Source organism: Myodes glareolus, chromosome 21, assembly GCF_982192425.1.
Source record: "Myodes glareolus chromosome 21, mMyoGla1.1, whole genome shotgun sequence".
Lineage (NCBI taxonomy): Eukaryota > Metazoa > Chordata > Mammalia > Rodentia > Cricetidae > Myodes > Myodes glareolus.
Window position 1 is genome coordinate 28,193,156 of NC_142046.1, and position 26,172 is coordinate 28,219,327.

General features: G+C 35.4%; 1 protein-coding gene across 13 annotated transcripts in view; it reads right to left on the bottom strand.

The window, feature by feature from the left end:
* Qtman (queuosine-tRNA mannosyltransferase) overlaps nucleotides 1–26,172 on the bottom strand; it is a 338,666-nt gene that overhangs the window by 148,151 nt on the left and 164,343 nt on the right. For all 13 annotated transcript variants that reach the window (XM_085681197.2, XM_085681196.2, XM_085681193.2 and 10 more), the window contains 2 exons: nucleotides 13,403–13,570; nucleotides 9,141–9,314 (listed from right to left, as the gene is read on the bottom strand). In XM_085681197.2, coding sequence (XP_085537323.2) covers nucleotides 9,141–9,314; nucleotides 13,403–13,570 — 342 coding nt within the window. The remainder of the gene's footprint in view (nucleotides 1–9,140; nucleotides 9,315–13,402; nucleotides 13,571–26,172) is intronic.

A 26,172-nucleotide genomic window follows, 5' to 3' on the forward strand; every position in this document is an offset into this window, starting at 1 on the left:
AAGGGCATCTACGTTGTTTCCAGTTTCTGACTATTACAAATAAGGCTGTTATGAACATGTCCTTGTGGTATGATTGAGCGTCTTTTGTGTATATACCCAACAGTGGTATTGCTGGATCTAAACCATATTGAGTGAGGTAATCCAGATCCAGAAGACAAATATAATAAATATTCATGCATAAGTGACTTTTAGACATAAAGCAAAGAAAAACCAGTCTACATGACACAACTCCAGAGAAAGAAAACAACAAAGAGGACCCTAAGAGACACATATATGGATCTATATAGTAAGGTGAAAAAGATCTCCTCAAGAAATTGAGAGGATGAGGGGTCACAGGAAAGGGTAGAAGAGGAGAGGGGAGAAAAAAGGGGAGTGGAAAAACTGTATAGCTCAAAAAAAAAAGAATTAAAAAAAGGAAATGATACTCTAATAAATAGAAAATAATAAAATAGAGAATTAGTTCCATCGAAACATTTATTCATAAAAAAATTATTGGGTGAGGATGTGCCTGAGTGAGAATGTGTTTGTAGCGCAAATATGAAAATCTGAATTCAAAACTTTAGAGTCCATGCAAAGCTGGACCCTGTAGTGTGCATCTGTAACCCCAAAGCTCCTACAGTGAGATGGAAGGCAGAGACAGGAGAATCCCTCATAGCTGCAGACAGCTAGCCTGGCACACATGGTGGTGGACAACAAGAAGCCTTCTTACAAACAAGGGGAAAGGAAGGACCAACAACTAAGTTTATCTTCAAAACTACACATGTGGTTATGTTCACACACATAAACTCACATGCACAGACATAGACATGTGAAACTCATAGGTAATGTCAGTCAAAAATAGTCAACAGAAAAACTAAAGCCACATTGCCTATGTCTACTCACTCAAAGCCCTTCTGTAGAAAGTAATATTACAGAAATTGTCAGGTAGAAGAAAATCTTATTATTTGCCACATGAGCAAAATGCACAGAAATTCCAAAGACAGAGTTTTCATATAGAATACCACCTCCTTTTAATATACCTAGCAATATTCTCTAGATTTCTGTTACTCAGTCTAATGTGGTAAACATAAGTTAGGACTGTTACAAGCAACACTGTTTAAACAAAAGAAAGCCTGGACATAAATTAAAAGGAAACATCGAAACACTGACAGCATATACCAAGGGTTCTCAACTTGGGGTTGGCATCCCCTTTGGGAGCCACACATCAGGAATCCTACATATCACATATTTACAATACTATTCATAACAGTAAAAAATTTACAGTAATATGTATGTGTTTATTTAGTATATGTATACCTAATGTATATATAGACAAATACTAGATTATATATACTGTATATGTACATGTAGTATCTATCATTATATATAATATAAAACATATATAATATATTCTGTAGAATATATAAATATATAGAGAGACAGAGACAGAAAGAGAAACTCATTACATAGCCTTGGTAGGCTGGAAGTTATTATGCAGACCAAATTATCCTTGAACACTGCCTGACAAGTGCTAGGATTCTGATTAAAACTTTCAGGGTCATATCTAATATTACTCCGTATATTTTTCTTAAACCACAAATAAATAGATGAAAAAATATGTGACTTTTTAATTTTTTCATTCAATTTTCATAAGACAGTAACAAATGACAAACAATAGTCAGCTTGGTTTTATTTGAAAAGGTTTATTTGTGGAAAATAAACCATATCACAGCCAAAGAACATACAACCAAAAGTTCTGCTAGCACCGGCCAACACAACACACTGTGCTCCCAAGGGTGGCACTGAGGTGTGAGATGATAATTCTCACTTATCTGTCCCTTCTGAACAGAGCTGCCAACATCTCAGACTTAATCCATACAACTCAGAAACCACCAATTTTACACCACAAATCTGTTTCTCAATTCAGTACACATACTGTCCCAACCAGCACAATCCGTACTTCAGACCATTCCTAGAGCTCTTCCATTCAATAAGTTGACATGTCAACCTGCCAAATATGCAATCTGCATGGTTTTTATTTTCGATTTTGTCTTAATCACCTGAATATACACACTGCACTTACAGAAATCACGAGACTAAGACCAAGGAGCCTTTCTTTCTGTTTCATACCAGACCTGCTACATTTGTCATACAAACGGCAAGTTGTAGCAGATGTTAGGTGAACATAAATTCCTAATAACTGTACATTGTTGTATCTTCAAAGAATAATGAGAAGAACTTTTTAGATGACAGTCTTTTATGCAGAATATCTTAGGGGGTGAGTCATTTGAGTAAGAGATTATTAAGTTAGCTACTACTCAAAGGTACCTATCAAATTGTTTATATTTTTAATGAAAAACTTTCTAGAAGATCCCAGAATTTTTAAATAGAATGGTGAACAACTAAAACCAACTAAAATTATTCATGTACTGATCATTCTACTCAATAGCAACCATTAGTGAAGAACATGACAGGCTGATGGGAACAGCATATGTGTGGCTTTCTCTGTCATATAATATAGAACATATACTGCTAAATGATAAGTAATTACTTGATTGCTAACATATGAATGATAGAATTTCTGTTCCTACATCTAGTCTTTAAACTATCAGTTAGCTTTAAATCTGTATTCTGTAGGTTTATTGGTATTTTCACGATTTTGTTACTGCTTACTTACTTTTAATGTTGGGGTCACACTGAATGGGTAAGGCTCCCAAAAAAATAAATTAATAAACAGCCAAGATGCTCTTGTGTTTATAAAGTCATTAATATTTATATAAAACGTGTTAGGTTTTTGGCTCTGTAGTCAGTCATCAAATTATATAACAAGCATCTTGATCCTAATACTAAGCCTAAGGTGGTTGATATCCAAATTCCATGAAAAATCCCCTTAAGAGGAACAGAGAACGGTACTAATTGGCAAGTCAAAGTGCAATCCCTGCACAGCATACTATTGACTCATTTTTTTGCTAAGCATTACCAAAAATGGAAGCATTGGAATAAGGAACTGCTTACAAAATAAATAAAAACAATTCTTCAAACACCAAAATGATTTGGAAACCTTACTACATTATTCATAACCCTCATGCAACATAACATAAAATTTTATCTTGCCTTCATAGCCTTACACTGGTATGTTATCGTGCCATGAGAAGTTAAGTAATGCCCTCTGACCAGGATAAAGGGGAAAGGCCTTAAGCAAACCTTTTGTTCAATTTCCCTAAAGGAACATAGGAGTTTATCAAAAGACCATCATTAGTTTGTAGCCCTGTTCCTTTATTCACTTGGGACAATTCATCCAGCATAGTATATTCTGGATTACTTGTTAGTTTGTTTCTCTCCTCCCAGATTTCTTAGTACAAAACCACAGAAAACTAGAAAGAAAACAAGCATCAAATCTTTAATGTAAACAGAATGAGAAAAGTAAATGAAAGGTTAATCGCCATCTAATATAATGAAAAACACAATTTTTGTTGCTGCTAAATTCAGAATAATTTTGCGGAGTTGAGGTTATTTCTAGGTTTGAAATACTATTGCAATTAGGCATCTACAGGTGACTATTTTACAAAAATATACAATTTAAGCAAATTTGGTATAAGGGAATTTAAATATTTGAACAAGGAGAGTAAGAGTAGATGGTGAAAACAGCTCAGGCAAACCCTATAAAAACAGGATACTATTTACCTCCACATGATGGGATTCAATCCTTCTCCAATGTATCTTCCTACATTCTTAAAAATGAACATTATCTGTTACCATTTAATCTCTCTCCGTAAACTATGGTCATTCTTTACTTGTAAAAATTGGCAATCCTGAAGATATTCTGCAGGGGTTATCTGGTGTGGCGTTACCTTATGTACCATAGAATAGTTCCAAACTGCCATGGATTTTTACTTCTCACGTATGTTTATGTATAGATGTATGTATGTATATATGAACGAATGAATAATGTGCTTATGTATAATTTTAAGATCATTTATCTCCCTCCTCCCTTGTTGTCAAGCTGTCAGTCAGTTGTCATGTTTTACTTCTGTCAGTGAGTCTGCCTTTCTCACACTGCTAGTCAGCTGACAGCTGACATATCAGATAAACAAAACCTCTGAAACAGAATTAGCAAGTTGTGCTGGGTATTGGCTTGACTTGGAGATATGAAATCTAGTTCATCTCTAACTAAATAGCCAGAACACATCAAACTTAAACCAAATACTAATGGTGTGTGTGTGTGTGTGTGTGTGTGTGTGTGTGTGTGTGTGTGTATAGGGGAAAGGGGGGAAGGGAGAGAAAGTTTGTGTATGCACAGGGGGAAAAGGAGCGGGAGAAGTTGCATGTAAGTGTGGGTTTGCATGTGTAGAGGAAAAAGGAGGAAGGGAGAGGTGTGTGTGTGTGTGTGTGTGTGTGTGTGTATGTGTGTATAGATGGAAAGGAAGAGAGGGAGACAAAGAGGAAGGAGAAGCAGGAAGTGATGGTAGAAGGGGCCAAGGAAAACAGAAAAACAGAAACAAAAAGAGATATTTCATTAAACTTGAGTCCTAAATTACTGTCTACCAGAAAAACACATACAGAACTTTTCTGCCAGTCTTTAAGGAAGAGTACCCCTGAATCATTTAATTATTGGACACTTTGTCATTGGAATTGCTAAATATTTTTCAACATCTCAACAAATAATAATTTGAAGACTGCAGACATTGGGCTGAATGTCATTCATGCAAACAATAACTTATCCTATATGAGTTTGAATTGTATATGGCAAATTACTTTTTAAAAATAAATAACACTCTGGACTAAGATCTGCTTAAATAATATCTTGGTCCCAATACAATTTAGCAAAAATTCTATTTAGCAAAATTTCTTTAAAGTCAAAATTAATAAGCTATTGGATTGTCACAACTGCATTAAATATAAGATGTTTTGGACTATACATGATGCAAAAGAATTTGAAAACAAAGTATCTACTCAGATTGAGATGAGTTGTGACTACCCATATTCATTCAAATATGTAAATTTTTCAAAGGTTATTTGAAAATCAAAATTATAAACAATGCTTATATTCTGAAACTCTAAATATAACTTTGCTCTCACTATAACAGATTTAAACTATAAAATTATATCTTTGAAAAGTTAAAACTCCCTCATTATACATAATAGAATATGTATCTGTAAAATATATATACATATATACAACTTTCTCTTTCTTGAGTTCGTCTTTCTTAGATTCAACAGGTCAAACATTTGAAGAGAAAGTGTATGCTTTCATTGAACTTATCATTTTTTGTCATTATTCCCCAAACAATACCTTACAACAAACTATATAAACATTATTGACATTATTTTAGTCTCTAAGTAATCTAAAATACTTAAAATATACAGTAAATGTACATAAGTTAAATTAAAATATTATATATTATAGAAACTTTAGCATGTGCAAATTTTTATATCCCTGGGATGTCACAGAACTACCTCTAAATGAATAAGAAGACATGACAGTGAATGAGCATACGTACAAACACACACACACACATACAAGAAAATGTACATATACTTGAAAATTGTGACCTAAGTTTCATTAGCTATACAGTTTTTGAATTAGCAAATGAACTATCAACAGTAATTTTAAAATGATCTATCATGACTGAAAGAACTATAAACAGAAATTTGAATCAGAAGTCAGACACCTGAGCCACTCCTCCCTGCCCACCTTCAACCCTTGGTACAGACATTTTAGCTATCCTTCTGTCCCACCTGCCGCCCCCCACAACTAAACCCTCTCCTACTAACCTATCTCCATTCCTATCTGATTCCCTGCTGATTCACAGAGCTTCCCATTTCCTGGAACCCACCTGAGGCAATACTTGACTAGTGTTAAGTAAGCTTCTTTTATTCTCCTTGCCTCCTCCATCTCTGTCTCTGCAGACTACTCTTAGACCTGCCACTTTCCTGCCTGAACATCTCCCAACCAACTTCCGAGCGCTTGGAACTGGCCTCTAAGTTCAGGGTTCTCCTAGTCTATCACAGCTGCCCCTTTCAGCCTTTCCTCTAGCCCTTCATATGTGACTGGGTCCAGAAAGACTCTCCAACAAGTACCATGCAGCCACCACACTTGGTTAGGACACAACCATTCCTTTTAGCCCATCACCATTTCCTTAGTGACATCCAACATACATGCAGAAACAATCTTACTAGGGACCCACAGCCAATTGGGATACACAGACTGGGATCAACAACCAAAAAATGTAACAACCACCTATCAAAGGCAATACCAGATATCAAAACCAGGTACACCTCAAATGTTCAAACTCCTAATGGCTAAACTGCAGAGCAAAAGCCACAAACATGAAGAAGCAAGACATTATACCTCCGCCAACAGTCAGCAACCTTAATAGTACATGAGAAAAACTATTTACCTGAAACACAAGACAATGACTGCAAAAGAACAATTATAAATACATTCAAGGACCTTAAGAGGATATGAATATATGACTTTACAGTTGAAGGAATTAACAAAAGCAATTCAAGATATGAATGTAGAATTTAATAGACAAATAGGATAGTGAAGAAAAACACAAACTTAAATAAAACTCAAAATAAAAAAATTGAGGATGTCAAGTATTAAGTACAGAGGTAAACCTCACAACCAGACTAAAAGGTCAATATGAGAATTTCAGGTTGTGGAAGCAAAGTAGAAGAAATAGGTAGCTAACTCAAGAAAAATGTTAAATGTGAAAAATTCCAGGCAAAAAAAAAAATCCAAGAAATCTGGAAGACTATGAAAAGACCAAACCTATGAATAAAAAAAATAGGGATAGAACAAACCCAGAAAATATTTTTCACAAAACCACATAAGGAAATTTCTCCAATCTAAAGAGAGGCCTATCAAGATAAAATATGCATGTGAAGCACCAATTAGAAAGGAACATAAAAGAAACTCCTTAGACACATAATAATCAAAATACTAAATGTATGAAACAAAGAAAGGATATTAAAAGATGTAACTGTGGATACCAACAAAAGAAATGGCAGAAAGCATATAAAATCATGGAAAATGAATAACTCACTACTGAATGACCAAAATCAAGAAGGAAATTAAAAAGTTTTTAGAATTGATTGCAAACAAAATCACAAAATACCTAAACCTACAGGAAACAATGAAGGTTATTCATAGCAGTAAGTGTCTATATATCAAGAAACTAGAGAGACTTCATACAATTTAATATTATATTTGAAAGACATATGAAAATGAGAGATAATTTCTTAAAAGAGTATTTAGGAAAAGATAATCAAACTTAGGAATAAATTTAATGAAACCAAAACAACTAGAAAAATAAAATTCAAAGAATCAATAAAATCAAAGGTTTCCTTTGAGAAAATCAACAAGAATGACAAATCTTTTATCAAATTAATCAAAAGAGAGAAAATACAAATCAATAAAATTACAGATGAAAGTGAAACATTACAGTAGACACTCAAAGAATTCACAGAACTGTAGGGACATACTTAGGGACATACTTTAAAATCTATATCCCCAAGATGGAAATCTAAAAGAAAAGGGCAAATTTCTTGACATACATGACCTACCAAAGTGAGATCAAGATGAAATGAAGAATTTAAATAGACTCAAAACCCCTAGAGCAATAAAAACAGTAATTAAAAAAAATAATCTCCTAATCAAAGCCCCAAACCACAAACAAACCAAATCAACAATAAACGCCAAGGACCAGATAGATTTAGTGCAAAACTCTACCACACCTGCAAAGATAAACTAAAGTGAATACTTGGTAAAGTATTCTGCAAAATAGAAACTGAAGGTTCACTAATATTTTTTCATGGAGTCTCTACTATCCTGATACTAAAACTACACAAAGATGCAACAAGACAAAAAAGGGGAGGGGGGAGGCAGAAAAGAAGAAAAGAAAAAAAAAATTATAGACCAATATCCCATATGAACACAGATGCAAAACTCTCAACAAAATACTTGCAAAACAAATTCAGAAACACATAAAAAATATTATACAACAAGATCCAGTCAGCTTCATCCCAAACACATAGGAAAGATTCAATATGGTAAAAGGAAAACCAGTTTTCCCCAATGCAATGACACTGAATATATCAACCACATTCTATGAGTTCTATAAGATTTTTGTGCTTTTTATTTTGCTTGAGTATTTATTTATTTATATATTCAATTGTAAATTAATTCATTTTTATCTCATTGGTTTTTATTTCTTTTGATTCTTTCCTATTTCTTTCTTTTTAAGAAAGTGAGACAGAGAGAACATGAATTCACAAAGGATCTGATAGAAGTAGGCAGAAAATATATCATATAAAAATATTTTTAAAAATAAAATTTAAAAATTAGATGATCAGCCCTGAAAACGCACATATAACAAGTAATATTATAGAGACTGAGCTGCTCCTAAATGCCTTTGAAGGATGCAATTACACAACACAAGCATCCTAAGCTGTCGTAAGTCCCAGGGAAGAGGAAAACTTCCTAACACTCCAGTAGCAGTATACACAGGTTGTTCTAAGTTTAACTGAGAGTGACAAAGGGCTCTACACTGCTCCCTTTGCACCACACAGTCACTCTAATTCAAGGTAAGACCAGCAGCACAGGTTAGAAAAGTGTACAGAGAAACAAAGAAATGGAACAGTTAGTACTTCTGCAATCCAGTAATTCCACATTTAGTTCATTTTAAAAATAATATAAACTGTGAAAATGAAGAAAAAGAAACAAAGAATCAGAATGAGACATTAAAATCACCAAGAAAATGATATTTAATACAGATTTATCGAAAGGAGTTACTGTTATTCATTATAAACAGTGGGCAAAACTGGATGCAAAAGTTGAGAAATAGTGCTTGGCAATTACTTCTGTAACACAAAAGAAGTAAAACAGTTTTTGCTACACCCATAGTGCCTACTTTGGCAAACAAATAAACAAGAGTAAAGAAACAAAAAAATTCAATACCTAGACTAATGATTTCCTGATAGGATGGAAAGTTGATCATCAAAAGTTTTTATAAATCACATTATGGAGAGACAGAACTCTACTGAGTTCTATTAAACTATACTTATAATGAAAAGTCAAAGTCAGCAAAAAGAATATCAATTTCTAGACACTTGATTTAGGATAAAATCTCAAAAATACAGTCAAACACACTGACCTGCTCACATCAGGAAACCTGATGGGAAAATAAATAACTTGACACTTGGGTCTGATTATGCTTTCCAGATCCTTAGGTCTGTGATCAGGAATCAACTTTAGGAATTTTCCAATGGAAGTAAGAAATGATTCCATATTAAAAATGGAATTGAATACCACCACATCAGCCACCAAACTGTAAAGAGAAAAGGCAAATGCAAGTTCATGAAGAGTTATTCTAAAGCCTAAGACCTTTGCATACTAATCAGACTCTGCTCTACCACAGGTTTGCAAGTAACACTGTACACTAGTATAGATGAAGCTGCTAACAGGGACGTTAGTTCTTAGAATTCCATCACAGATGGTTGGGTTGCTGGCTTCCTGGAAGACAGGCAAGAGAGAAATAAGATAGTTGAATGAAATCAAATAAGATTTCAAACTAATGTCTATTTCCCCATACATCATAAACTTGTCACATTATCACTACCAAGCAGAGCAAGCCCAAGCATGTCTCTATGAAGTCTACTACGGAGGACAGGTTTACAGCTTCCTCCTCATCTCTGAGGAAACTAACTCCCATAAGGCTTTTCCTATGGGGTCATGATACCTTTAGCACTATTCAGTTAAAGTCCATTTCTAGTTTTAACCTTTTGTTTGAAGAAATTTTACTGTTTTTAGGTTCTGGCATTACATGGAATGATGGAATTTAGTTCAGTATTGTAATACGCTTAGGACAGTCAAGAAAGTAGAAAAAATAGTGAAATGCATCCAGATATCCATACTATTAGAATTTATTATATAAAAGGAATATATAGCTAACCGCAATCATTGATCTCTAGAAAAAACAAAAGAATTACACCATTAATAATTGATTTTGACAAATGTACTGTTTTTCTTCAGTATTTTTAAAAGACAATACACACTGATTAAAGAAAACGTGAAAGCAGGTTTTAGGTATCATAAATAAATAATTTTCTTAATGGTTATTGCATTGTCTCCAGCACCAATGAAAAACAATGGTAACTGTGCATCCGCTAGATAAAATCTAGAAATATAACATGAATAGAACTGATTTAATAAGATTTGATTCTCGAAAATGTCTATGATGACTATCTTGGTTTTCAACTTTTCACACCTGCAAAGAGGAAACTTCAGATGAAGAAGTGCCTTCATCAGACTTCCCATTAACATTGTTTACATGGCATTTTATTGATTACTAATTGATCCTGGAAGGGTGCAGCCCACTGTGGGTGGTACCATCCCTAGACAGGTAGGCCTGGGCTATGTAAAAGGAGGTCTGGGAGCAAGCCAGTAAACAGTGTTCCTCAGTTTCTACTTCCAGTCTTTCTCCAGATTTACTGGGTGATGGACTGTGAGTGGTAAGAGAAGATAAACCCTTTTCTCCCCAAATAGCTTTGGTCATGATATTTACAACAGAACATCTTATTTGTTTTCACCAATAATGCAGCATTATTGAACAATTCTATAAGAAGGCAAATAGGACAAAACAGTTTTATTCCATCTTAGAAATGATACCTTAGTAAGACTGGGAAAAAGCACGCATGTCCATAAGGCTATAAAAACATCATAATGAGTAGAATTTACAGATAAAATGAGTGCCAAAGATAATACTTGGCTTAGTTTAAAACATACTTACCAAGACAGATAGCTTTGCTATTATTAGTACACAACAGAACAAAATCCCAACAGTAGACACACTGACTTCCCCTCTAAAACTGCTTTTGCCTGTTTTGTTTGTTTGTTGCTTTTTCAGCTCCAACATGGTGAAAATTTGGGGGATGGAGACAGCAACAACACAGCTACCACAAATGAATATCACAGAAGAGTTGACACAAAACTAAGCAATGAGGAAGCCAGCACAATAATAGACTAAAAATTGAAGATCGTTCTACAGCTCATCCGTTTGCACCATTTGTCACATATTGTAATAGTGACCAACGGGTCACACTACATAGTTACAGCATGTATTCGTAAATCAGAGGATTAGTGGAACCTCTAAGGTGATGGCATAGGTCAGTCATCTTTAAAATCCTAAACTGCTACACAGTCCAGAATGAAAGCTGATAGTGTCAGCAAAAGCAGAAATCAGCAAGAATGCTGAAGACGCATTTGAAGAAGAAGCTGTACTTTTCAAAGCTGGAGCAGAACTGCACTCTGACATTCCTATTTTCCTTTGGACAACTTTTTCTTCCTATTACAAAGCCAAATGGTGATGCATTCCAGTTATTTCTCCCCAGGCTTGTCTATCAGCTTGTCCTCTTGAGTGGAGGAATAAGGAAAAATCATACGCAAGTTTTCAGTCTCTCTCCTTATGAGAAAAAACAATTCTTCATAAAGGAAAAAAAGCGGGGTGACCTATTTTCTTTATTTAATATCTGACTGAAGCAGGCACACCACCCAACTACTATTAATCTAAAACGTTTAGTCTATGTTGTTAAAGATTCATATTGGTCTACAGAAATATACTTTCTCACATATTTCCTCCCTGATATGAGTGGGTGTAACTTCCATTAATGTCACACATAAAGGGAAAGATATTTAATCCCTCCATTATGGTTTCTCAGGGTAATAAAACCACAGAATCTGAAAAATAAAATGTTACTAATTCAAGAAACCACAAGAATATTATCAATGTTTTACATATTAATAAATGTACAAAGAAATTTCATTTTCATATTTTTAAAAATATAAAGTATATTTTTATTTTATGTTCAGTTCATTGATTGATGCTTTGCCTGCCTGTATGTCTGAGCGAGGGTGTCATAAGTCCTAAAACTGGAATTACAGATAGGTGTGAGCTGCCATGTGGAGGTTGGGAATTGAACCTTGGTCCTCTGGAAGAGCAGTCAGTGCTCTCAACCTATGAACCATCTCTCCAGCTCATTTTCATTTTGAAAACATATTTTCCTGTTGCCATTTTAAGATAAAATGAAGTATTTTAATTTCCTATAAGATTTTAGAATGGGTGCTTTTTATGAGACATTTGACTGCACAGTTCCACTGTTCTGATAGCCGTGCTCCCTCACAATAGAAGTGGGTTGTAAAAACGACTGCAGAAAAACATTTACAAAAAGCTCAAAACAATTAGTAGCATTAGAGTTGTTTTTCTATGTCAACTAAACTAAGGAACAGACTAGCAAGGTCTGTTCAAACACATTATCAATCTCTGTAGCTAATAACTACTAAAAACGGTGAATAACATGTATGCAATCACTTCCAAATTGATTCCATGTGACTGGCGCTGTGATGCAACAGGATTCTGCAGGAGAGATGGCATGAGGTTGCTAATGAATTTCTTTCAGCAAGCATCAGGAGAGACACTATATTGGAGGAAGAATAGAAAAGGTTTTCACCTTTGAAATGGCAGCTATTTTCAGACTGTCTTTTCAGAAGATTCAGTGGGAGAAGCAATGAAAAACACTGAAACATTCTATTTTCTAAAGTTTCTGCCTTAGATGCAACTAAATACACAGGCCAAAAATAAAGAATATAACAAAAAATAGGAGCTACAAAAACATTGCTCTATTAAATTTTAATTTCTTTACTAAATTATAGCTGAACATACTGAAAGTAGTTGGTAAAAAACATGTTCATTTTTCTATAAATAATAATTTAAGGAATCAAGGGGTAAAGATCCTTGTCAGTAGTTTATATTTTATTCTGAACATTATGTAAAATAACTGGTAAAAATAACCAGTAAGATAACTGGTTCAAGGTAAAACTGGATGATTAGTCTATGTAAGAATATATTTCACAAAATGAATAGCAATGCTATTATAAATTCTGCAAAAGTACAAATAATAATATTATGGAAACAATATTTAAATACTTGTGCCTGCCTTAATATACTTAAAGATTTATTGTAGTCTTTAGATTTACAGACTAGCCATCTAAAATGGAAAATATAGAGACTGGAAAGATATCCCATTAGTAAAAATAACATGCTTCAAAATCACGAGGACTCAAGTTCGGACTCAAGCACCCACATAGCAAGTTGGACACCCAGTACATGCCTATAATACCAGCTCCTATCAGGACAAAGATATAAGGAGGTCAGGTACTTGCCAGTTTCAAGTCTAGCATAGAAAAACAGGAGCCTCAGACTTAGGAAGAGACCCTGTCTCAAAGAAACAAGCAGAGAAGGACAGAAGGCACCCACTGTCCTCCTCTGGCCTGTGTGCATGCATCCCCCACCCCATAAACCTGTTTTGAGAAAAAGGGAGTAAGATGGCAAACAACAAACTGTATACAATCAATACCTACCATGAGAGAATTTGATTGTATCCATATTGAAAATCTCTCTCCTGATATTTCTTGACAGGATATACCAACTGGTTTTCATGGAAATATAAGATCTTTTTCAGTTTTCCCAGATCAGGCCGAAGGGCAGCTAGTTCAGCCAGGTTAAGTACTGAGCTTGCAAAAAGGATCCTAAGAAAGAAAAAAAGGTTTAGTGTGCTAAATGTGCCTAAAGGTCCACCCTGTGCCATTATTCTCCCCGATTCTTTCCCTCCTAAGATACACATATGCTTGCCTTAGTGCCACGCAGAAGAAGTCTCAGTGCTGACCTTTTAAAATGCAACTACTAGGAACTATAAAAGTTCAGGTTTCATTGGTCTCAGCTCAGCTCAGGTTTTGAGGGAAAGGAAGAAAAAAAAAAAAGAAAGAATACCATTTGGATTGTATAAAAAGACAAGAAGAGGTCTATGTGAAGGCCAAAAGGAACCAAGAGGAGGCCGGATGAGGAATGCATTTGCTGCCAACTTCAGTGCTCTTGACTCCTTGCGACCAGCAACTGAAGTTCAATACAAAAGCAGGACTGGGACGTGTTCATGTTTTGACAAAACCCTTTTTGATTTATGCAATGTATTTATGTAGTGCGGTTTTTTCTTTTTGCATGTTTTCTCAAAGTCTCCTTTAAAGTATCCTGTAATCCTTAGAGTAAGAAAAATAAATATATTTTTCTTTACTACTAGGCTGCTGGTGGCTGACACTAGATATGAAAAACCCCTTATAGAAACCAAATAAAATTTGATAAATGGTTTATTATAGAAAAAACTGAAAGTTTATCTAACCATGTTTATAAATAAGTCAAAATACCTATTTGTTCACACTCTACATTTACTTAAATGACTACTCAGTGGCAGAGGCAAGCCGAGAAGAACAAGAATGTTGATTGAGACAGCCCAGAAGGATGAATGCTGACTTCCACGGAGTGATACACACAGCATTAAAGAAACAAACACAAAAGAAGTATTAAGAGATTTAGACAGCCTGGAAATGGCTCCCTGTTGAGATGCCTACCACATATAGAGACAAAAAAGGAGCAACACCTGGACAGCTGAGGACATTTAGATAACCCTTCCAATGTAATTTTAAAAAGTTGAGGTGTAGAAAAACTGAGTTTTCTCTACATTCACACTAGTAGTCAGTGCCAGAGCAGAGACTGTCACAATGTATTAACTGCACCGCAGCTACAGCTGCTGGAGGATGACTGACCATACAAATACTTACGCTGGCCTAGACTTAACTACGAAATAACATCCTTGTTACTTAAATGATTATTATTATGACTACAAACACCCTTGTTGAGAAGCCAAATGGTTAACTTGATGTGTTTACATAATCTCAGCACAAGCCTTTCACAAAAAAGCAAGGGTTATTACTAAGTTTATGTAGCATAAACAGGAATTCAGTTTAACTGAATTAGGTGTATGCCATTCAAAGTCCTTTTTTCTAGTTCTATATGTTAAAGTGACAGATTTGGAAGAATATTGCTAAGTAAAAGAAAAAATTCATTTAACATTCCATAAACAACAAGTCTATCATCTTAGATATTATCCAGCTATAATTCAGCTGCTACTTTGATACAGGAAGATTTTCCTCAGCATAGATCAATACAGTCAAAATAAAAATGTCAATGAGATTTCAGTCTTAACTTGACACCACAACACCAACATTTCCTTTAGTGTGCTTAATCATTAAGAAATCAATTATATCTCACAAAAAAATGTTGAAACAGTATTCCTTTATCTCTATCTACGAGTTAAGTATTTCTCTGTTTTTTCACTTATATACTGTCAAGCTGAACAGGCAACTCCTTGAATTTTTAGCTCTATCCACAACGCTAAGTAATGAGAATGCCCACAAAAAGAATACAGCTAGCTACAATCCATAGACTTTTTTTTACTTTGGTTCAAACTGCCAATTTTTAAAAGTTGGTCATTACATAATGAAAGACATCATTCAGTCAGGAACTAACCCTCAGCTCCCCACGCTAATCTTTCTTCAGGTACCATTTAAATAATAAAGCCTCATAAGATAAACTTTATCATCCCACAGTAGGACTCTAGCAGGAAAAGGCGTAAGGTGAAAACAAAAATCACTAGGAGCAAGATAATTTCTGACAGTTGCTGCTTGAGCACAAGTTACATTGAACAGTTTATCTCAGCAGGAAGATCTTAGAAGGTTTTATGCTTAATATTTTTAAATTAACACAAAGCCCAGAGAAAGCAGTTGGACAATTGTTCATAAACACGACATACTACAATCATTGTATAAGCTGGATTAGTGCCTATTACAATGCTACTACAGAATTAAGCTGTTTTTAGACCACCAAAGAGCTTTAAATTGCAACTTTTATCTTTGTAAAAGAACCCTATATTTAAAATGTCTACTAAATTCAAATTAACGACTACATCATTAGATTACCACTTTGCCCAAGTACAAATAAGTTGCTATTATAATTGTTTAACCAAAATGGCTCAATGCTATAAGCACATTAACATCAGCTCATAGATTTCAAATCATGTCCATATACATGCTTTCATTGCTTCATACCTGCAAAGAATTTGAAAATAAAGAATTTATTATTTTCTGTTGTTTAAATAAAAAACATATACTTGTCACTCTCTTTTCTTTATTTATCAAGAAAATGCTGAAATTCACCTATAAGCATGATCTTTGAGATTCTATTTTTGCATCTTAGATAGTATGGATATGCACTGACATACAGAGCAGAGGGCTTACCTTCATTGTCATGGCCACCACATGTGAACCCTAGTGAACTTTGTTTTCTCTAGCTTGAAGCATAAAAATCTTCCCAGCAGGCTTCTCTATACTTGCAATTAGTTACCATATAACAGGAAATAAGATTGAATAGAGATACCAGTTTGGCTGTGCAATTCACTTTTTTTAAAAATCTATGCTTTTATTACAGATAACTCAAGAGTAAATTGTAATCCAGCATATTTGATTTACCAGTACTGATTTATTTATATTATTTCTAATTTTTAAATTTTTAAAGATTATAACATAATTCCATCATTCCCTCCTCTTTCCTCCATCAAAATCCTCCCTTGAACTCCTAACTCTGTTCTCTTTCAAATTCCCATCCTCTTTTTCTTCATTGTTACATACATATGCATATACAAACATGTTTATGACTAAATGCATTCTTAAATAGAATTCATGTAGCTTCAGCAGAACTTCGACAAAAAGAAAACTCTTTTTGTGATGTGATCCCTATACTAAATTATCATTACTAATGTTTGTTCTTTTCTTCCAACTTTTAGGCTACTGCTACTTGATAGATACTCTGCAGCTTTATGCATTTTTAGTACCAAATATTATTCTGTAGTGATAGAGAAGAAAAGAACTAAAACTGTATCATCAACATATGATCATCCAAATAAAGTGATGAGTACTTATCAATAAGTAAAACTGTTTGACTGATTTGAATAGCCTTATTAGGCCATTGGCTGCATTATGCAAACAGGTCATCTTTCTCTAAACTTACACTTGTTCATTTATGGGTATGTAGATAATATTGCTTACCTAGATGGACTTTCCTAAACAATCTCTTAACTTGCGTGGTGAAAGTCTAATTTCTCAGATCATATTAATTAATTGAATTTCATCTATTGGGCTGTTCAATTCTGGAATGAGACAATATGTGGTTCACCCTCCCCACTCTTGATGATTAAGAAGATACATCCCAGGTAAAATTGGGAATTACTAAATACTAAATTACAAATATCACCTATTATCACTCCAAATAGAGCTTAATCCAACAAGTATCATTTAGCTGTTTTTTTGCAAGGTTGTAAACTCAATGACGGGTTATGACAGAGAACAAAAGAAAATAACAGAAGAATATAACTAGCTTGACTACACAGCAACCAAGGACAGTGCAGCACTTTGCTCAATTGGGAAAAAACTGAGGATGAGAAGGTGCATGGATCTTTAAAAGACACAAACATAACCCTCTATTTTGTGAAGAGACTAACAAGAGACTGAAAGATTTTAAGAAAATGATTTGGGTTTTTCATTCTTTTCAGTGTGCAGTAAATATAAATAACTTTTTGCAGACTTATACTTTATGAATTAACACTTAACAACACATTATTTTACCACATTAAAAAGTACTTCTAGAAGGGTGGTATTGTATGATTGCAATACTTGCATCCAGAAGGCAGAAGCAGGACTACAAGTTTTAGGTCAGCTTGTGCTACATAGTGAGCTTGAGGCAGTCTAGGCAATATAGCAAGAAATTGCCCTTTCACATGAAAACAAAAAATTCGAAAGAATGATTGATTTTTTTTATTATTAATAGGAACACTGTAGTATCTTTAACTAGAGCAGGGTTTTTATATTCAGGTACCTAATAAATGTTGGGATTTCCTTTGTAATATCAGTTATATTTATATTTCTTTAATTTAAACATTTTACCAGAGAAATTAAGACTACTTTACACACCAGACAACTTTTCTACTTTCCTACTTTCGAGGAAAAAAATAAGAAAAAGGAAAAAATAATCAGCAACTGTGGTGAAGAGGCTTTGCCTAGAGTGATGTCAGATGGAAAGGAAGAGAGCTGCCACTAAACGAGAACAAAAGGACAGCTAGGAAAAGGGAAGGGTGAGCCTCAAGACTATGCTGTTCTGGACCTACACCCTTTTCCACCATTTAGATGCTTATTTTTAATCATCTAAAATTAGAATGAACTCAATATTTTTATGTCAATGTTACCCATTACAATTGATGTGAGATATAGAAGAGAAATTATATCTAAAAACCCATATTAATGTGAAAAATGTAATTCCTCTCATTCATCACATATTTCTTGAGTGACTGAACTACAAGACTGCTGGCAAAGACTGCCAAAGGATATTTTTGCAAGGTTGTAAACTCAATGACGGGTTATGACAGAGAACAAAGAAAATAACAGAAGAATATAACTAGTTTGACTACACAGAAGCCCCTATTCCAATGAAGAAGTCAACCTACTAAATCCCAAGGAAGAGAACTGAGCACTGGGCTACAAAAGAAAGGCTGACATTGAGAATGATAAGAGAAATATGCCTAGCTTGGCCACTAAAAGGCAAAGGCCACCTACATGACTCAAAACTTGAATAAGCAGATAGGTAATGGTCACATTACCAAATCAAGGATAAAAACAAATCACAGGTGTATGAGTACAGGAATAAAGAAACTTGTTTTAGAAATGTTGAATATAAGAAGATGCCAGCTTATAAGTGAGGCCATATAATAGAAAAAAATTAAAGATTTAAACAAAGGACCCAAGTAATCAAATATATCTGTTAAAGAATGTATGTTACTGGTTTACATTCTCTAAATGTTTCTCCAACATTTTATGTTAGCGTATTTTCTCCCATTCAAACATATACATTATTATTTTAGACACATTACACTTGTTACTATTTACTTCAGAAGCCTATGGTTTCCCTAATATAGCACACCTTGAATCTTTCTTATTCTCTATTTTTAACAGTTCTTAATATTCACTTTTGAATAAGTCAATCATTCATTCATTCCCTATGTGACAATGGAAAACCAAAAACAGCTGATTATTTGTTCAAAGTGTTCAATGTAATTGTCACTGATAACATTAAAAGAAGCCTGAAAACAACCATTACCCATAAAACTTAAGAACCCAAAACAATTCTTGGATATGTTGTTGGATATCAGTTTTCAATGAGCCCATTCCTTTTCTCTTAGAGTTCAAATGATGCTTCAGATATTTTCTAGTTCATCATTCTAATAGATCAAGTATGCAAGATGTAATCCAAAGAAAAGTAACTCATGGGCAAAGTTGGGAGTCAACTTGGTATAAAGATAAGGAATGTATAATAACAATAATAATTTCTGTCACTTCAGGGATTTTTGATTGTCGGTCTTAAAGAAACCAGTCAATTAACATGCAAAGACATCTAACTTAACAGAACCTTCTGGGAACACTTCATATACTGTTTTAGTTCCATAAACTAATATAATTAGTATGTAAAACATTTGTAATTCAAATCTTGATTAATCTATAGATGATGACTATTCCTTAACACATACAATATTTCATATTGGAACGTTCTTTGCCCTTTAATTCATTCCCTCAAGAGTCTGGTGTTCATTTCTAAACACTCTAACATTAGAAGATTGTAGATATAAGTTAAAGGATGCGAGTCCCATCACAGCACTACCAGTGTTATCTACATCTACACATATCTAAGGAAATGCTGACCAGTGAAGCGAATAAAATATTCGCAAACAGAATCCAAGAACACATCCAGAAAATTATACATTATAATAAAGTTGGCTTCATCCCAGAGAGGCAGGGCTGGTTCAACATACAAAAATCTATCAACGAAATCCATCATATAAATAAACTGAAGGAAAAAAAAACATATGATCATTTCATTAGATGCTGAAAAAGCATTTGACAAAATTCAACACCCCTTTATGATAAAGGTCTTGGAGAGATTAGGGATGCAAGGTTCATTCCTAAATATAATAAAGGCAATATACAACAAGCCGATAGCCAACATTAAATTAAATGGAGAAAAACTCAAAGCCATCCCACTAAAATCTGGAACAAGACAAGGCTGTCCACTATCTTCATACCTCTTCAATATAGTGCTTGAAGTTCTAGCAATATCAATAAGACAGCATAAAGAGATCAAGGGGATCTGAATTGGAAAGGAAGAAGTCAAACTTTCATTATTTGCAGATAATATGATAGTGTACATGAGTGACACTAAAAATTCTACCAAAAAACTCCTACAGCTGATCAACACATTTAGCACTGTGGCAGGAGAAAAGATCAACTTCAAAAACTCAGTTGCCCTCCTATACACAAAGAACAAAGATACAGAGAGGGAAATCAGAGAAACATCACCTTTCACAATAGCCACAAATAACATAAAGTATCTTGGGGGTAACTCTAACCTAGAAATTGAAAGATCTATTTGACAAGAACTTTAAGCCTTTGAAGAAAGAAACTAAGAGGATACCAGAAAATGGAAGAATCTCCCATGCTCTTGGATTGGGAGGATTAACATAGTAAAAATGGCAACTCTACCAAAAGCAATCTATAGATTCAATGCTATCCCCATCAAAATCCCAGTGAAATTCTTCACAGACCTTGAGAGAACAATAATCAAGTTAATATGGAAAAACAAAAAACCCAGGATAGCCAAAACAATCCTATACAATAAAAGTACTTCTGGAGGCATTACCATCCTTCAAACTATTACAGAGCTACAGTAATGAAAACTGCTTGGTATTGGCACAAAAACAGAGATGTTGACCAATGGAATCCAATCGAAGACCCAGATCTTAATCCACAAACCTATGAACACCTGATTTTCAACAAAGGAGCTAAAACTATACAATGGAAGAAAGAAAGCATCTTTAGCAAATGGTGCTGGCATAACTGGAAGTCAACCTGTAGAAGAATGAAAATAGATCCATATCTATCACCATGCATAAAACTCAAGTCCAAATGGATTAAAGACCTCAACATTAATCTGACCACATTGAACCTGATAGAAGAGAAAGTGGGAAGTAGTCTACAAGACATGGGCACAGGAGACCACTTCCTAGGTAGAACCCTAGTAGCACAGACAATAAGAGCAACAATGAATAAGTGGGACCTCCTGAAACTGAGAAGCTCTGTAAAGCAAAGGAAACTGTCATTAAGACAAATAGGCAACCGACTGATTGGGAGAAGATCTTCACCAACCCCTCATCAGACAAAGGTCTGATCTCCAAAATATACAAAGAACTCAAGAAACTAGACACTAAAACTCTAATTAACCCAAATAAAAAATGGGGTACTTATCTGAACAGAGAATTCTCAACAGAAGAACTATGAATGGCCAAAAGACACTTAAGGTCATGCTCAACCTCCTTAGCGATCAGGGAAATGCAAATCAAAACATTGGATGGATTGGAGATACCATCTTACACCTGTCAGAATAGATAAACTCAAAAACACCAATGATAGCCTATGCTAGAGAGGATGTGGAGTGAGGAGAACACTCATCCATTGTTGGTGGGAATGCAAAACTAGTGCAGCCACTGTGGAAATCAGTGTGGCGGTGTCTCAGGAAACTGGGAGTCAACGTACCTCAGGACCCAGCAATTCCACTCTTGGGAATATACCCAAGAGATGCCCTATCATACTACAAAAGCATTTGTTCAACTATGGTCATAGCAGCACTATTTGTAATAGCCAGAACCTGGAAACAACCTAGGTTCCCCTCAATAGAAGAATGGTTAAAGAAGGTGTGGAACATATACACATTAGAGTTTTACTCAGCGGTAAAAAACAATGACATCTTGAATTTTGCATGCAAATGGATGGAAATAGAAAATGCTTTACTGAGTGAGGTAACCCAGACCCAAAAAGAGGAAAATAGTATGCACTCACTCATAAGTGGATTCTAGCCATAATTAAAGGACTGCGAGCCTATAATTCATGATTCTAGAGAAGCTAAATAAGAAGGTGAACCTAAAGAAAATCATGTAGTTATCCTCCTGGATGTTGGAAGTAGACAAGATTTCCAGGCAAAACTTGGGTGCACGGGGGGGTGGATATAAGGGAAGATGGGTAGAGAGAGGGGAGAAGGGGAGGATTCAGGAGAGCTTGGGGGAATGGGATGGGTGGGATGGAGGAAGGGTGGATATGGGAGCAGGGAAGTAAATATCTTAATTAAGGGAACCATTTTAGGGTTTGCAAGAGACTTGTCTCTAGAGGGGTTCCCAGGCCCAAGGACAGGTCCCCAGATTGTTCCTAGGGAAGCAGAGGAGAGAATGCCTGAACTGGCCTTGTCCCATATTCACACTGATGAATATCTTGCATATCACCATAGAACCATCATCTGGCGATGGATGGAGATAGAGACAGAGATCCACATTGGGTCACTGGACTGAGCTCCCAAGGTCCAAATGAGGAGCAGAAGGAGGGAAAATATGAGCAAGGAAGTCAGGACTGCGAGGGGTGCATCCACCCACTGAGACGGTGGGAATGATCTAATGGGAGCTCACCAAGGCCAGCTGGACTGGGACTGTTGGGGCATGTGATCAAAATGGACACTCTGAACGTGGCTGGCAATGAAGCCTGACTGAGAAGCCAAGGACAATGGCACTGGGTTTTTATTCTGCTGCATGGACTGACTTTGTGGGAGCCTGATTTGTTTGGATGCTCACCTTTATAGACCTGTATGGAGGGGGGAGGACCTTGGACTTCCCATGGGGCAGGGAACCCTGACTGCTCTTAAAACTAGAGAGGGAGGGAGAGGTGGGGAGGGGCAGGGAAAAGGGAGGTGGGGAGGAGGTGGAAATTTTTAATAAACAAATAACTTTAAAAAACAAAACAAAAAAAGAGAATGAATAAAGTAAATTGGGTCCATTTACACAATGGAGTACTACTTGGCTGTTAAAAAATAACGACAGCAAGAAATTTGCAAGCAAATAGACAGAACTAGAAAAAAATCATCCTGAGTGAGGTAACTTAGACCCAGAAAGACAAACAATATATGCACTCATGTTATAGTAGATATTAGCTGTAAAGAATAACCAAGCTACAATCCATAGACCCAGAAAAACTAAGTAACAAAGAGGAGAAAGTATGAATCTCTCTGGGAAGAAGAAAGAGAATAGACATTGCTGGTGGAGGAGACAGTAACAGGAAGGATCAGGTTGGGAGATGATAAAGGGAGAGAGGAAGAGACAACTCAGAGAAACAACTGGAATCTGGTGGCATCTCCAGGAAGAGTTAGAAACCTAGTGTAATGTAAATTCCCAGGAATCTGTAAGAGTGACCCTAGCTAAGCCTAGCACTGGGGGATACGGAGCTGGAACTGGCCATATCTTGTAAACAAGCAATACTTCAAGTGGAGGATAAGGAACACCACCACAAATATATAAGCTTCTATCTATAATTTGCCCTGCATATAAGATGTGCTAGTAGCACAGAAACTGCAATCAATTAATGACTGGTTCGGCTTGTGACCCATGCCATGAAAGGAAACCCAACCCTGACACTGCATGGAGAGCCAGGAACCAGAAGCTGGATAGCCTTAGGATAGAATGAAATATGACTGGCAAAAAAAAAAAAAATCAATGAAATGATTCCTAATGATATTCTGCTATACTCAGATTGTTTGGTGCCTAGTCCAATGGTTATCAGAAAAACTTCACCCAGCAACCAATGGAAACATGGAAACAGATGGAGAAACACACAGTCAATTGTGCAGATTTTGGAGAATCCTGCAGAAGAGGGGGCTGAAAGATTGTAGGAGATGGATGGGTCAACCACGCCACAAGAAAACCCACAGAATCAACTAACCTGAACTCATAGGGACTCAAAGAGGTAAGACTGAACCAAAAACCAGGGAGCCTGCCTGGGCCTGACCTAGGCTCTCTGCATATATATTGTTTATGTAGCTTGGTCTTCTTGTGGGACTTCTAACAGTGGGAGCAGAAGCTGTTCTAACTCTTTCGCTAACTTTTGGGACCTGTTCCCTCATATTGGGTTGTCTTTCCCAGCCTTAATACAAGGGGAGGTGTCTAGTGCTACTGCAACTTGATATGCCAAGTTTGGTTGAAATCCACAGGAGGCCTGCCCTTTTCTCATTAGAAAAGAATGAGGGGTGGATGGGGGGCTGCATAAGGGAGGTGGGAAGAAGGGACTGGGAGGAGAGGAAGGAGGGGAAACAATGGTCGGGATGTAAAATAGTAAGAATAATAAACTTTTAAAAAATGTTTAGTGATGTAGTCTATTGTTTTCAACAGAAAAAGCCTAAAGGTGTGAATTCCAAGATGATGACCTTTTATGTTCTCATTTCAAAGACAAACATTTTTATAAACATTGATTTCCTGAATCCTTCATGAGAAAATTCTAACATAAATTCCTCAGTTCATGTCAAAAAGAGGAAAAACTCAAAAGCTAGTCTTTGCGAGATCAAATAGAATAAACTGAAAATGGAAAGGGTCTGTACATATATTCAAATAAAAAACCCTATCATTTTAATTGACAACTTAAATAACTGACTTCTTTTTATCTATAAATTAAGTAGTAGTTATATAGGTATTGGGGGTGAAATATATAAAACACTACAGTATAAAATTAGAAATATCTAAAATAAGCATGAAAGTCACTCAACGCAATCTTAGTTACATAGTAAATTCAGATACAGGATTCTTCTTTTCTATCTGTTATATATATATATATATATATATATATATATATATATATATATCTCACAATCATCAAATATATCTCAGCAGAAAGAATTCAGTTTCCTACTCAATGTTTTCATACAAGTGACTGAGTGTAAAATGTAGTAGTCTGCTCTAAGTCAGCTAGAGGTAGTTCCAGAGACAGTATAGAGGCAGAGTTTTGAAGCGTGGGTGCTTAGCTCCAATCCTGCACACAACTTCAAGCTAGAAGTATGGATGAAAATTAGTCTATGCATGGAGAAAAACCACTTCCATTCAATCAAGAAAAAAAGCTATAAGCACTTGTCTTGGTTTCTTTCTCACAAAGCACACACACAATGAATATGAGCAAAACTATGAACGAAGATACTCTACAACTCAAGTAATTTTAGTAGTTCAATGCCTACATTGAAGATACACACAACTTATGGCCATGTGTCACAAGGACATATAATGGTAATCCAGCCATGTGCCACCTCAGCGATGTGAGACATCTAGCCTAGACAAGAAGTTTTCTGTCTAAGTTGAGTGAACAATCTTTCTTTTATCCACCTGTACATAGTCTACAAGTATCAGGAAATAAGCAGACTGTAATAAAAGAAGAAAAAGGGAAATATAAATTTGGACTTGGCATAGAAGAGAAACACTTGAAACAGGCACTGAAAAACATCTCAGTGTGCAATGACAGTAAAGTGCTAAAAACTTGAAGGATGTGAGTATCTACACAGAGTAGGGAAAGCTACCTTAGATCATGGATGTCTACATTCTATTAATTGAGTGAATATTTAGCATACATAAACACATTTATTTATGCATAGCATATATGTGACCAAATGCACATGCGCATCTGCGCGTGCGCGCGCGCGCGCACGCACACACACACACACACACACATAAGTCTGTGTGGTTAATAAAAAAGTTAAACTATAGTGACATGCTATTCTTTATCTTTGCCTCTTGGAAATTGAAATATAAATAAACAGTTGAAGCTATGCTGACAACAAACCTTTGATATCTCAAATAGTGAAAGTGAAAGATGCCCAAATTTGTTTAGTCCCCAAATATACATGCAGTTCTGTTACTCATTTTAAACATGACACCAAGCATCTGAATGATAAAGCGTTCCTTCAGTAAGGCCTCAACGTTCATATGCTCCAGGGGGACAGTCTAGTGAATTTTTCACAGTAATAATTCATTGCTTTGAAAAGCACTTTAAAATAAATGTTCATACTTTACCACTCCATAGGAATCAACAAGGCGAGATTCTCTCAAGAACAGTCCTTGAAAATCTAAGACTGTCACAAAACCTGAGCATCTGGCAACTCTGCCACCATGAAGTATCCATATGGAAGAGACCAAAATGTGTCAAAGTACCCAAAATGATTTTGGATAGTGTAGAAGAAGATAAAATAAATAATTCAGTATCATCAACACTTTCAACAGCAGGTAGTGATATGATACCTGCTTCTATAATGTGCCAGAATCTAACATAAGTATGTGAGAATGTGTTTGTGT